The sequence below is a fragment of the Atractosteus spatula genome, chromosome 2 (assembly GCF_055471065.1).
Source record: "Atractosteus spatula isolate fAtrSpa1 chromosome 2, fAtrSpa1.hap1, whole genome shotgun sequence".
NCBI classification, from domain to species: Eukaryota; Metazoa; Chordata; class Actinopteri; order Semionotiformes; family Lepisosteidae; genus Atractosteus; species Atractosteus spatula.
Genome location: NC_142707.1, coordinates 24,746,040 through 24,761,392, shown reverse-complemented (window position 1 = coordinate 24,761,392; position 15,353 = coordinate 24,746,040). Strand labels below are relative to the sequence as shown.

At 35.5% G+C, this 15,353-nt stretch overlaps 1 protein-coding gene across 5 annotated transcripts in view; it reads right to left on the bottom strand.

The window, feature by feature from the left end:
* The window catches only part of fez2b (fasciculation and elongation protein zeta 2b), an 83,468-nt gene extending 70,359 nt beyond the window's left edge, over nt 1–13,109 (bottom strand). For 4 of the 5 annotated variants that reach the window (XR_016093730.1, XM_088927026.1, XM_088927007.1 and 1 more), the window contains exon 1: nt 12,561–13,109. Coding sequence is in view for 4 of the 5 variants with exons in the window: in XM_088927026.1 (XP_088783152.1) it covers nt 12,561–12,868 (308 nt within the window). In the remaining variant the exon portion in view is untranslated. The remainder of the gene's footprint in view (nt 1–12,560) is intronic. The other variant, XM_088927035.1, reaches the window with a different exon arrangement.
* Between the last annotated feature and the right edge of the window lie 2,244 nt (nt 13,110–15,353).

Here is a 15,353-nt window from a genome sequence, read left to right as displayed (position 1 = left end):
CGTATGAAATGCATAATATAAACCTAGAAACATATACAGTACGTGAGCAGTACTTACGTAGTATCGGTGTCAAGACATACCTCTCAAATACTGTAAATCAAGTTAAAAATATCTCAAGACCGATTCTGGTCATAATGAAACCATGTTTCGTGTATGTTTTCTTTAAAGTACCGAGACCAGCCATATACTGTATGTTTATGTTCCAAAATTAATATCGTTTATGGCCTTCACACGCGTTGCAGTATGCTCCTATTCTTTTTATGCTCAGGCACTAAGATTTCCCTTCAGTGGTAAAATTCCATATAAATATTCAATACATAAACGGGCACAGTTAAGACATTAAATATACATATACATACTGTATACAGTACAGTTTGCATACGGTAATATGTTTATGTTCCTAAATCAATCTCTTTTATGAGCATGTGTAAGGCATGGTGAATCGATTCTCAAAAATTACTGTACTTTGCATGATTGGAAAAAAATGCGTGATTGCGAAATGCTGTGGTGTTACTTTTACAAAGACGGTCAATGAAAAAAAGAATGTGGACCAGGGCAATACTTTGAGTTTACAGCTTGTCCAAGGTCATTTATTATTAATACTATTAGTAATATCTTCGTTAAAGACTTTGATGGCTACAGCTCAAACATGAGAGGTTGAGCTTTATTAGCTCCACCTTGCGGAAATTCCGGATACTATTATTTTGCTAGCGGTATTTACCGGTAACTTGCGGTATTTACCGGTAACTTGCGGTAGACTGCGTACAGCGTACCGGAAAATAATGCGGTATCGCCCGCGCATTTTGAATGGCTGCATCTGTATTTAAGGACCTGCATACTAGATTACTACAAGAAAGTTTTTTGATGTAAAAGAGACAATCTGCTTTGCACTACAGTACTTGAATAACTCCTCAATCAGTGCAGCTTTCGCTCAGCTGAATGACTAAAATGTACTGACATAAATATACCAAAATGGTAAAAAGTTTTACTTCAAAATTAGAAAATGCTCCATATAACTGTAGTGTCAAACAAATGACAAAGTTCAGGTGTCTGTGAAGCAGAAGTCCCTTTATTCATATGCATATGGAAGTCTGGCTTGCAACCACCAGACTTAAAAAATAAGTAGCTGAAGCTGGTCCTTTATACCTTAAAACACAAAGAGTTACTATGACATATCCTAAACAAATGATAAAACAGCAACACCTGCCAATTAATTATATCTAAGTTGCAGACTAGTTAGCAGTTAGTTCTTTTCATGTTCTGGGCGTATAGCCAGCTTACCAAATACATGCCCCTTATCTTACTGACCAAGGACAGGCAACATCTTTATATATATTTGAGCACAAAGCCTACTTCAAGCCACTAGACTGCATAGTTTGCAAAAAACATACAAAAACATGAAAATGATATTATTATCTCACTTTGGGGCATCTCTCTTATCTCTTCATTCTTCATAACCTATAAAATAACTTTTCTTTATAGTCAAAATTACTTCTAGTACTTTTATTTTTAATTAAATCTTAATTTCCAGATGTGATTTTGTAACATTAGTATAACAGAATGGATAAAAATATTAGGAACTTGATCACTATCTACACCGCAGTGTTCTGTAAACTTATAAAATGAAATATATATAAATTCATAGGCTCAGATATATGGAGGAAAACTGAAATCCAGATGCTTACACTAAATTAAATTCAGAAGAAATAACACCTAACAATTAGAATTTTAGAATGTTTATTGAATATTTATGTACATTATAGTGAAATTTGGCTTAGCCCACCAGGCTAAGGGTCAGCCCCTGGCCATAAAATGAACAGGCTTAGGGCCCCATGCAGCCTTAACCAACAGTTAACCAACAATCTAGAAGAACGGGAATTTGCTTACATTTCCTTGAACTTTTTTCACATTCTGCTTTGTCAGTGCTTCAGATTTTAATGTATTTAAATGAGTAGTTTATTCATCTTACCTAAACACCATACTTCACACTAGGGCTGGGCGATATGGTCAAAAACATTATCACGATAAAAAATTTTATATCAGTCGATATCGATAATTATCACACTAAATGTCAAATCATTATTTCTTTCAAGTTTAAAGGCAGATTTTTTCTCCTGAGTGAAAGTTGAAGAAACCAGACAGTTAATTGGTAAATTAAACAACTCTATTTTAAGAACACAACAAACACTTGCCAAACAGCAGAAACATTAAACAAATCTGAGGTAGAGAGTATTCAAGTCTTTTTTTATGTCAAAATATGCATGAGTAAAATTTACAAAATAAATATCTTAATAGAAAAATTAAATACTGCAGTATGATAAAACACACATAGAAGATGGCTGAGACAGACTGCAAAGTTTAAAGTGCTCTGTTTAATGTCTGATCGTAAAAAGCCAAAATATCTCCAAATTACCGAAGTTGAATGACCTTTTCTGTCGACGATGTCATCGTCCTTCGAGCTGGTCATTGGCAGCACTACATTTGCTTCAGTGTCGCTCATTTCTCCAAAACGTGATCAATGTGTTTGAAGTTGGATTTTTTTTTTTTTATGTGATTGTAAAAAATTTGTGTGGTGTGAACAAGGTCTAAACTGTGGAATATAAAAATTACATCTATTATTTTGTTATTTATAACAAAATAACAATCCTGTCAGCCACCACCGTGTGGGTAAACAACACCACGTTAGCTGCCCAGTCTGTGACACGCACTCGCACTCGCACAGTATTTTGTGCGCATGCGCAAAGCATAAACATATATATCGAACATTTATCGAACTTTTGTTAAAATTATATCGAGGAAAATTATATCGCGATAATTATCATTATCGAATTATCGCCCAGCACTACTTCACACTTAAGTGGAAAATGTTTTTATTGGGAAAATAAAAAACTGAAATATCATAATTGGATACGTTTCCACCCCCTTGAGTTAATATCTGGTGGAAGCAATTACAGCTGTGAGTCTGTTGGGAACTTTGCACACCCAGATGTGGCAATATCTAATCATTCTTCTTTATAAATTTGTTGAAGCTCACTCAAGACCCTTTTGAAGAGTCAAAAGTTTTCAAGTCATGCCGCAGATTTTTCAGTAGATTAAGGTTAGGGATCTACAGTAACTGGGTCACTCAGGGACATTTACCTTTTGTTCCCTAGTCACTCCAAAGTAGCTCTGGCTGTGTGCTTCACGTTGTTGTCATGTTGAACTTCCATCCCAATTTCAGCTGAGAGGAGCAGGGATTCCTCAAGGAATTTTCTATACTTTGTTCATTCATTTTCCCTTCTACTCTCACATTTTCTTGCAATAAAACATGTAATGCTGCCACCACCATGCTTCACAGCAGAAACGTTTTTCTTCAGGTAATGTCCTGTGTTGCGTTTGTGCCGAATGCTTTGCATTTAAGCCAAAAAGTTCCATTTTTGTTTCCTCAGACAAGAAATCATTTTGCTACATGTTTGCAATATTGCATAAATGCTTTGGGGTTTTTTTCCAGTAACAGGGCAAAGAACAAAGGTAATTCACATTCTGCATGTCAGGGTATCATGTCATGTCATATTGGGAATGTACAAAAAGAGGAGCAGGAACACACAGGAAGAAAATCAGATGTTGATTTTGCTTATGAACTGAGTCAATTATATTTTTGGTTTGATGTACATGATTTGACTAGCTCAATGTTTCTAGAGGCAGGAATGTGCTATTAACATTAATGTTTTTAAAGTTTGCTAATTGTTCGGTTGTGTTAAGAAGAAGAGTCCAGGTCCTGATTCTATTAGGGGTAAAGAAATGAAAAGATGTGTTCAACAGCTGTGTGGCATTTCTTTGTTTTATTTTTCATTGTCGTTAAACCAGCAAAAGGTTTCTAGGATCTGGAAACAATCAGTTATGGTCCCAGTGGCAAAAGTCAAATCTCCTAGTTCATTCAATGATATGAGGTCAATAGTCTCAACCTCACTGGTTAAAAAAAAAATTAAAAATCGAGATTGTGACACAGGTACAGGATCAATTAGACCCATTTCAGTTTTCTTACAGGACAGGTACAGATAATGCTACAATATGCCTTCATAATCTTGTTCTCCCACATCTTGAGGAATATAAGAATATAAGATGCTATTTGTAGATTTCTCCTTAGCATTTAATTGTATTCATCTGCATTTATTGGCAACTACGTCTAACTCTAGTCTTGACCAGTCTTACTTTGGTCTTGATCTTAATCTTGTGAGCTGAATTACCGATTTCCTTATAGAGAGGACTCAGAGGATAAGAGCTAATAATGCATTGTCTTACAAAACTGTATTCTTCCACCGGCTCCCTTCAGGCATGTGTACTGTCTTCTTACTCTTTGTCCTGTATACAAATAACTGAAGAGTTATCACCACTCAAGACATGTAATTCAATTTGCAGAAGACTTTGTAAGTGTGCTGCAAGTAGATGAGGGAGGCCATGAGCCAGTTGTTGATAGGTTTTGCCATTTGGTGTGACTGACTAAATGTCTCCAAAACCAAAGACTTGGTACAGTAATTGATTTCAGGAAGATCCTCAGACCCCACTACAATCTGCATAAGGGGACAATCAGTTGAGAGGGTAGGTAAAAATAATTATTTAGAGGTTAAATTTTGATACAAATATCGAGTCTATTTTCCAAAAAAGGGCAACAGCCCCCTTTTCAACAATTTTTCTTAAGAAAGCTTGAGCATTTTAAGGTTGATTATTCATTACTGATAATGTTTCATCATTCTTTTACTGAATCTGCTTTAACTTGTGGCCTGAATTGTTGGTTTGGGAATCTGAATCTGAGGAGTATTGTCAAACTGTCAGAAAGTCTTTGATGCTGATCTTTCGACCCTACCCCAATGTACCAGTCTTGTCTTGTGTAAAGCATATTCCATCCTCGATGACTCTTCACACCATTAGTTTAATGAATTCCAACTAAACCCCTCAGAACGCAGATACAGATTTCCCAATTTAAAAACAAACTGTTACAAGTTCTCATCTATACCTATGGCCATAACCTTGTTCAGCAGTTGATTTTCTTGCTCATATTTATGTGTACTGTTTGTTTGTGTGTTTTTTTATATTGTTTGCTGCTGTAAAATAAATCACCCTTTGGGTATAATAAAGACACTCTTTCTCTACCCATGTTGCCATACAGGCCTGCTTGGGATATTGTTGTTATACACACAGTCTTGAACATAAAAGCCTGTAGTTGTTTAAAAGTTGCCACTGTCTTCTTGGTAGCCTCTCAAATCAGTTTCCTTTTCACTTGATCATCCAGTTTTAAAGAGACGGCCTGATCTAGGCAGGGTCTTGGTGGTGCCATACACCTCCCACTTCATAACAATCATCTTGAACATGCTCCAGGGGACATTCAAGACTTTTGAATATTTTTACACCCATCCCTTGATAGGTGCCGTTCTACAACTTTGTCCTGTATTTCTTTTGAAAGCTCCTTGACACTCATATTTAAGTTTTTGCTTTGAAATGCACATTTGAAAGGAATTGCTGAATATATCCAAAATCATGTAAATCACTACAATTTAAAATAGGTGAAGCCAAATAGGTGAAACTTTGAAACCAGGTGTACAGTTTCTACAAGCACATGTCTATAGAACATCTGAGTTGAAATGTTTGGTTGTCATTCCTCCCAAACTTTGGTTAAAAAACTTTTATTTAATCTAGTTTACTAGATTAATTTACTATTGTGGGTAGTTTTACTATTGTGGTACAAAATGCTTTGAAAAGTTGGAACTACACCATATTTCTTAATATAATAACACATATGACAGGATCATTATCACCCTACTGATTGCAATGTTCACATTATTTAATTCAAGTCACTGAATTCATTAACATAATAATAAAGATAAAAAACAGTTATGGCCAAGCACTTACAGTACCAATTGCGTGTCCAACTGGCATTCAAGCTGTCCATATTCAGCTCCAGAATGCAAAAAGAAGCAAGTGGCTTCATCTATGTTCTGCTAATTGTCTTCTCTAAATACATTACTGTTGTGAAGAGGATTTCTAAAATTGGACTCTTCAGTAATTTATCTTTTATTGTAAAACTATCAAATTCAAAGTAATTTTTAAAAATAAATATTTTTCTAAAAATGTCAACAGGAGAGATATAATAAATAACATTATTCAATGTCCCCTCTAAGAACGAATTTGGCACCACAAACCACTTTACTCTTCTAAGAGAAAAGACAGAATACAAACATGCTTCCCCTTTGCCAATCTGCACAAATAATTAAATTCTGTAATTTTTCAGTTATAATCCAGTCATAAAGAATTTATTGTGAGCACAAAAATCTCTAATACAAATGTGCAAAATCTGTCTTTTCACCTTTGGTATTCATCTTTGAAAATAGTTTTATACTTCTGAAAAACACTATGAATCTGCTCCACTGCTGTACCAAAGGATTTGCTTTCCAACAAACCTGCTGTCTTTCCTATTATTTTTCTAAGAAATTATGATGTTGAGTGTTTTAAAAGCCTACAGACAGAAAGATAAGTTCAGAGTTCACAATCCATTGTTTTGCTCATCAGGAACCTAGTTGTTTTACCTTTAACAATATACTTTCAAAGTGATAGATCTAACCTTTGAACATCTCTAAAACATATAATGATTTGTAAACGTGCAAAATTAATACACCATATTTTTATAATACAAAGTTTTTTGTTTATGAAATCCCACACTGGGGCAAGAAGAATGATCATTTGCTGAATTTTAAATGTATAAGCTCTGTTTACAATTACAATTGTTGTTTGTTGATTACAGTCAATTTATAATTACATTTGCTAAAAAGAACAGAAAGATCACCTCCAGAAATAGTATATTTCAATTCTTTAACATGACTTGTGCAGTGAGCTCCAACTCATTTTGGCATTTTAGAAGGACAGTCAGATGTAAACCAAATGGAACTTCACACTGTAGCACAGTGTTTCTTTGTTGAAGTCATTGGGGCCATTATCCTATGTTTTTGATCAAACCAGATTCAATGCTTTATTTAACATCATTTGTAAAACACATAAAATGTGTTAAATGTTAAGAAATACATAAGCGTTTTTAATTCATATAACCTATTGCATGATTAGGTACATACAACATTTTATTTTTTCAGACCCATGATCAATACAATTTTGATTAAGACTAAACATCATAAACATCTACAGTAACATGCAATCTTTACAAATATAATCTACTGAATAGTATTATGCATGATCAATACTTGAAAGTATTGACTTGGAAAATTCTGGTTTCACTGATTTAGAGAAATTTACCATAAAGGACTACATCTAATGTACAGTATATCTATCTCATAAATGCTGAACTTCAAGGATAAACTAGTACTTAGAGTTTCCAGCTTGTAATGTTCCTTACAGAGCCCTTTCTTAATTGGTTTTATATTATCTTATGGCCACCACCTTAAAATTGGTGTACTAAATTTAAGTCAGACGGTACCCAAATATATAAATATTTCCTTCTTTTTCAAAGGCTTTCCATGCAGTAGTTGGCCTACTTTTTAAGAACCACTGAGATTCAGTTTGATCAAAGTAAAAGCTCTCTCCCTGGGCCTCAAGATTAATGGACTGAACTCAGCCAGCAGGGTCTGTGGATGTTACAGTACCATGCATATGCATTTTATTCTTAGGTTTTACAACAAATTAATCATTTGACCATGGCTTAGCTTATCACAGTAATCTACATCATATTTGATCATATATCACCAACATATATCAAACTGCTTTTGTATTCCTATTGGCTGTTTTATCTTTTCTTGCTATTTAATAATCATAAAAACCACACAATCAGCAATTTTAAACATGCAATCTACTATTACCATTTTTACTCAAAAAGCAGCAAAAAGAAGCGTGTTTAAAAATCAGTAAACCCATCTGGTGATGACAAGGCTGCTGAAAATTCAGCTTCAAGTCTTACTATACACAACAGGAACATGTTATGCAGTACCTGCAAATGAAAATGGTGGAGCGGTGGCACTGTGGCTAAGGATCTGCGCCTGTGGCTAGAAGGTTGCCGATTCAAATCCTGTGGCTGGCAGAGGAATCCTACTCCATTGGGCCCCTGAGCAAGACCCTTAACCCCAGCTGCTCCAGGGGAACTGTATAAATGGCTGACCCTGCGCTCTGACCCCAAACTTCTCTCTCCCCATCTGTGTGCCTGTGTGTCTCATGGAGAGCAAGCTGGGGTATGCGAAAAGACAAATTCCTAATGCAAGAAATTGTATATGGCTAATAAAGTGATCTTATCTTAAAAGAACTGCAACTTCATAATCAATATTTAAATATAAAATATATATATATATAAATACTGTCATTATTAGAAATTGATTCCATCAATATTCCATCAAAAATGTCATTCTCTGGGTACTGGAATCTTTTTTACCAAAAGTTGAAGAGAGCTCTAATTAAACCTTTCTTACAGAAATATTACTCACTCTGCCTGTTTTTAAAGAACAAATGTTCAGTACAGGTTAATGCATAGCAAACATCTTTCAAACAATTCCCATTATCCTTGAAATTGTAGCAGCACAGGTCCCAGTCACCCCACTGCTCTAACTCACTGTAACAGGAACTCCAACAAGAAACATTCTGGTGCAGCAGGTCATGTGAGTTGTACGTTAATTAAGAGCAAGAGACGAATTAGTCACCTGTATCTACACAATCATACTGCAGTGTTTCTCAGAAACCACGATCAGCAAAGAATTTAAAATACAGCTTATAACTAATGAAACTAGTTAACAACTGATTTAATTAGTTAATATTCAACTTTTTTACAATGTAAAATGTAGCCTTTTTTCCTTTTCAGAGAAAAAATATTCTTCACTGGTTTTGGAAACATAAAACTGTCTACACCTGAAAAACAACACTGTTGTGGTACTAATTAATTTTTAAAAAGATGTACAGTAGATCATTCAAAGTTATTTTTAGCAAAATACCCAAAAAAACAACTGTGTATGTTTTCTTAAAGCTTTAAGATCTAGAGCTATTTTTGGATTTTACCCTTTGAACTTCCATGTTTTGGTCTGATTTCAAAACTAAACTCTGAGCAAAACAATGCAGCTATTTATGCTATTCTGAATTTTATGCAAAACAATATACAGATGCAGCCATTCAAAATGCACGGTACAACCCCATACAGCGCAAAATTACCCACAGTTCACTGCGGTGTACAGTGGTATGTGATTTGGCTGGCCAAAATGACTGACAGGGGCACTTATGGTGCATTGGTTGTTACTGAAACGATTTAAATCAGTAAATCTCTTTACTGTGCATGTTTTAATCTGCTTAGTTTTGAATATTTATATGGAATTTTACAACTAAAGGGCATACTTTTAAGAATTTGATTAATAGGGAATATAATATGGAATTGGGCATCTAAAGAAATTGATAACGATATAATTATATTAATATGTTGTAGCTCAAATTATCACAGTAGTATACTTTCTTTGTTCTTGTGTGGCGTAATGGGTTAGGCGTGTGCCTTGCGTGCAGGAAGGCAGGGGTTCGAACCCAGTTGTTACCATGAGTTTTCTTTTAACAAATAAAAAGTTCTATATTTACGTATTTATTTAGTGTTTTCATTAGTGACAAAGGCTAAACTTTCAGCTTCATATTTAAAATCCAATAGAGATGATTTGGCATTCCCTGAAAGTCTATATTCTGAAAACGGCAAAACCTAGCACAAAGCAAGAACTGATCAATGTGATTTACAAATTCTGGGAGGAAGGACAGACAGAACAAAGTTGCAACAATTTTATTAACAGGCTGTTTTGTGTTCTTCCTAAGATTGTTGAGCACAGTGGGGGACATTCAGGAATGTGATTTCACAGATGCTTTTGTTCTGTCATGCATTGTCAGATTGTGAATCAATAAAAGCATTTAATTAAACACACGTTTGCGATTTTAATCAAAATGGGGGTAATGGGGACTCTCTATTATAAACATAAATGTAAAGCCCAAAAATAAATAATACCAACAAATTCAATATAGTGTCAATAATATTGATTATCAGTAATAACGACAGTAGTGGCAGTACAGTAGCAGTTTGAAATTATTCTTCGTTATTAATAAATCACTTAACTTGGAAAATGTTGTTATATTTAGAAATATAAAAAATATCTATTTAATGTCCATAATTTTTGCTATTTTAGTTTTCCAAATAAATTTTTATTTGGTAAAAAAAAACACATGGTGACAGCTGGGTTCGAACCCCCGCATTCCAGCACACAAGGCACATGCCTAATTACGTCACACACATTATATTCCCTATTAATCAAATTCTAAAAAGTATGTGTTTTTATACTACGATAACGAGCGCAAGTTTAAAACATTATAACTTTTTACAAAGTATATAAACTTAATATTGTCAGAAGGAGAATGTAACAACGTTTACAAAATAACCACAGTATGTAACCGAATAAAAGACTTTGATGCTTCAAATATTTATGATTAAGAAAATTTTTTTTAATTAATTTAATTTATATTAAGAAAAAGGCGCTCCTTCCTTCCTCTGGACAGTCTGTGCAGCAACAAAACAATCCGTTTAAACAAGAGAGTGTGGTGTTACTTTTTATCAATGAAAAAATAAAGTATTTTTGTGTCGCAACAGTTAAACTGATGCTGACAGTTAAAAAGAAAGTGGACCACGGTAATACTTTGAGCTTACAGCCTGTCCACGGTCATTTATTATTGATACTATTAGTAATATTCTGCAAAGACTTTGATGCATAAAATATTTCTGCATAATTAAAATATTTATGATGAAGGTGGAAGGTTGTGTACTTTTGTCCAACTGAGCAATCTTGCTTTTATAAAATATACCAACTTTTTAATGTTTAATGATTAAAATGCTGTAATACACAGGTTAAAATTATTAAAAGACTAAAGAGTATACAACTTAAATTCTTAATTGGAAAAAGATTGTCCCTCAGCAGTGACCGGGATTCAAAACCAGGCGTTTTCTGGCGACAGCCCAAATGCTGTACATGGGACGTTAAGCTTTATTAGCTCCACCTGGCAGTTTTACAAGGTGCTTCCGGATACTATTATCATATTTCAATTTGCATGCTGTATAATGTGGTATGATGCGCCATGTCTACCGCGTTTTAACGCAGCGTATTTCGCAAATTTTGAATGGCTGGATCTGTAGGCATTTATAAATCCTCAGGTTAATGAATGAAAGATGGTGCTGTAGATTGTTCCTGCTTCTCCAACAATAGTGGTAAATGCTAATTTAATTTTATTAAATCTCCCCAGAGTATATATTTGTTAGCATCATCCTCCCCCCACAGGACATTAGTGTGCATGCCTAAATTTAAAGCAAATACAATCTGGCAGTCATGCCACAGAACATTTCCTTTAAGCATTGATGGACAATGCAGATCCTTAACACGCCTCAAAACAACCCAGACTGAAGACAGTAACACAGTCTGTTCTGTCCTCAGGAGACAATTACATGAACAAAATACTCATAAAACAAAATATGTAAACTAAAAATGTTATACATAAATAAACTATACCATCCAATAACATGTAAACTTCACCTGTAGAATTACAAACGCTAATCATCAACTTGAGATGTGGCCAAAATACAAGACTTAACTATCCATAGAGCAATTTCTTAAACCTTTTAACTAACATGTGCAATAATTTTAGAAACAGTTGAATCCTGTTAAGTATAAAACGTGCATGTACTTGCTCTTTGAGAAATATCAATCCCAAAGCCTAAGCCTTAAAGTACAACTTAAGTACAACTTAAAGACAGTACAAACATAAAAACAGCTTTTACTATTTTTAATGATAAGCAACATTAATGCAGTACTCTAAATTATATTGATATCTATGGCATTATGAACACAGAGATGTGAAACGTTATGGGTTGGTTTTATTTAGCTTTATTGTTGGAAAACAACACAACAGCTATATGAATGCCTACGCCTGTTTCTAAATTAAAAAAATAAATTCACTAACATTTGTGCCGACTGCATCAACAACATTAATTACTCACAGATCAAATTACATTCGCCTCGTTGAAGGACCCCTGCCTATTTTTTGTTCAGTAAAATTAATTCGGGGCGCACATTAGACGAGGGTCTGTTACAAATCGTATATACTGAACATTTATTTAGAAGTTAACTATTTCGCAGTAAACCTTACCAGAAATTTAAGATGTTTACTAGGAATGTTAACATCACTGTTTAACGTCAACAACTTGAAACCGTATATATGTAGACTGTAACAATAATCGACAGAATCATACACCTTCTCGAATTTTATATTGTGCTTGCAATAAAATCTAATGTCTAATCTAATAAAATATGTGTTGTGTGGAACAACCGACTCCAAATTTTAATATTTAATTTTAATAAACGCATCCGCAAACAGTGAAGGCATAGCTAACACTGGAAAGTCATTGGTATGGAACTGACATACCAGCGCTGTTAACAGCATTCGTTCTGAGCAAAGCTTTGTATCATTCTTTTACAGTACATCGACTGATGCGCAGATTCGGTGCGACTGAAGGGATGTTATGATATACTCACTCGTCGTCCTTCATGATGCTTTCCTCTGTAATAGGTTTCACTGGGGCTATGTTCTCGGTCTTGGTGTTGTAGTTTCGGAAACACACTGTCAGTTTCTCATCGAAGTCGTTCACCAAGTCCTCCATGGATTTGAAGCTGCCGATCTCTCCGGAGAAGCTATTGTCGAGCTCAGAAAAATCCTCCAGGAGCCCCGGGACTTCCCCAACATTGGAGTTCACTTGATCAAGACGGTTTTGCTTACCCGAGGCCGGTTTAAATTCATAAAAGTCCTGCCAGTCCTCATCGAACTGCGCTAACGGCGCCGCCATAACTGCAGCAGGAAAATGGGACGGTCACCGCTCTGCTGCTGCCTGGCTCTTTGCCCTCGCTACAGCTTAGCCTAGCTAAAAATGAGAGGGAGGGGCTATATGTGAAAGGTTCCTGACGCCAAACGCAGCCAACCATTTTCCCTCATTATGTTGCTTCTTCTTTCAATGCGCTACAGGCTAGGTTTCAATCACACAGGAATGTTTATGCATGTGTTCGGTGGCCAAAAACAGCGTATCAAGTACGCCCAGTTGGCGAGGAAGATTTACCCCTCACAGTGTACAGCCGTGGTGTATTTCTGTATATAGAACCCATGCAAAAAAGAGTGCTCGCCTCAGGCTCACTAATGTCATGTAATATAATGGATTCAAATCGGCTTGGTTCTGACCAGCACGTCAGGTTTTTTGGCTAGTAACACTCAATTCAGACTCAGACTCAAACGAGATTTATTCACATGATGTTATACAGTTATTTCCAAAGCAACTATAAAATATTGTAATAACTGTACAGCGCGAACGGTGTCCCCCTCTGCATTATAATAATAATAATAATAATAATAATAATAATTGCTTACACTTAAATGGCGCTTTTCTGGACACTCCAGTCAAAGCGTTTACACATTCCTTGCGTAGAAGCTGACTTATCAAGAAACTCTGCTACTCTTCTCTTGATTTTGTAGAATTCATATTGATGTTTCATGTCATTGAGGATCATATCTCTACATACAGTAGTTCAAGTAGGTAGCTGCATCAGCATGCATAGGCTGCAAAGGAACATGTAAAGGTTTATTCCATGCTGAAAAGAGAAGAAAAGAAACACAACATTTTGGCTGTGGAGCCTTCTTCAGGTGTATATCTCTACATAGTTTTCTGTGTTTGGCAAGAAAATAACTCTTTAGTCCATCAGAGAACTGCATTCCTTTGAGCCCTGGAATGTACAGTATACGGTCATCCTTCTGTAGTCTAATTACTAGCGGTATATGAGGAGTATGAATTGTTTTTTGATTCAAGATTTATTTTCGTGTATTTTAGGTAGGTTAGAGAGGTGTATTTCCATCACAGTCTGTCAAGGGTTATGGTGAGCATCACAGCCTTTCTGTTCCCATTTTTTGTGCCAGACAGTTTCCATGGTATGGCTATGTTTACTGAGCCTATATTTTATTTTTATGTTTTTGTCTAAATGTTTCATTTCTGGCCCTGTCAAGACATCCAGCTAGTATAAAATATATTTTCAAGGACTGATATCACTATTCCAGTATCAATTGTGCTGATCATTAAATACAGTTTGTTTTTTCAAATTATTGCTGCTGAAATGTTATTTTTGAGTGTACTATACAGCTCACTGGTCCTAATTTGATTCATTTTAGAGATGTTCCATTAATAGCCGGCTAAGGGAACTCCTGGCAACAGTGAGAAGTCCCTGAGTTTTTGAAGGGTTTGTGATGGTTATAAGGTGTGAAGGATGTACAGTAAATATCTGTTGGTAGAAAGAAGGCAATCTGATCTTCTCAAGATACTGGCTTTGCACTCAATGTCTATCAATTTTCTTAATATTGATTTTTAAATTTTTAATTATTTTTTTTAAATGTTTGTTTTTTAGAAATTTTTGTGAGGTGAGATTTTTTAAACACGGTCACGAGAATTGTGTTTAGGTATGTTGTGATAAGGGTGACAATGTCGTTCAGTAGTTAGCATTGCTACCTCACAGCACTGGAGCCCTGGCTTAAATTCCTGGGGTACTATCTGCATGGAAAGTTTACACTTTCCCTGTGTTTACGAGGGTTTTCATCAAGTGTTCCAGTTTCCTCCCACAGTCCTCAAAAGTACTGGTAGGTTAATTGGCTTCTAATAAAAGCTGGCCCTGGTGTGAATATATATTGTATGTGTCCGTCTGTGTGTGCCCTGTGATAAACTATCATCCCATCCAGAGTGTACCCTGACTAACATCCGTTGCTTGGTTGCTATACAGCAGCAATATCACCCTGCAACTCACAAGTGGCAACCCACTAAAGCTAAGGAAGTGTGAGCCTGCTCAATACTTGGATGGAGACCTCCTGCGAAAAACTAAGTTTGCTGTGTAAGATGACTGGGGAAGGGTCATCCAGGACAGGTATTTCAGGAACAACCTGCTCAATATATATTTTTTTATTAATATACAAAAATAACAAGTCACAACAAAATCAATCACATTACAGAACACAGTCCATCCTTATCCTAAATCAAAAAGTGTTTTCCACCGTTCCTTAGCAGCATGGTAGCCCCATTTGTTGTAGTCATATCTCTGCTGCCTGCGTAATTCATACCTTACACGCCCACTGATCCCTTGCACTCCCCCCTCACATCCATACTTCACCTTGTGGTTCCTACTGTCCCATAAAATCAGTTTGATTAAACACACAATGAACCACAACAGAAAATTGATCCTTTAATCGCCCTTAATCGTTTTCCAGCCCCATAAAACCACAGCCTCTGTTAGCTGGAAACTTGG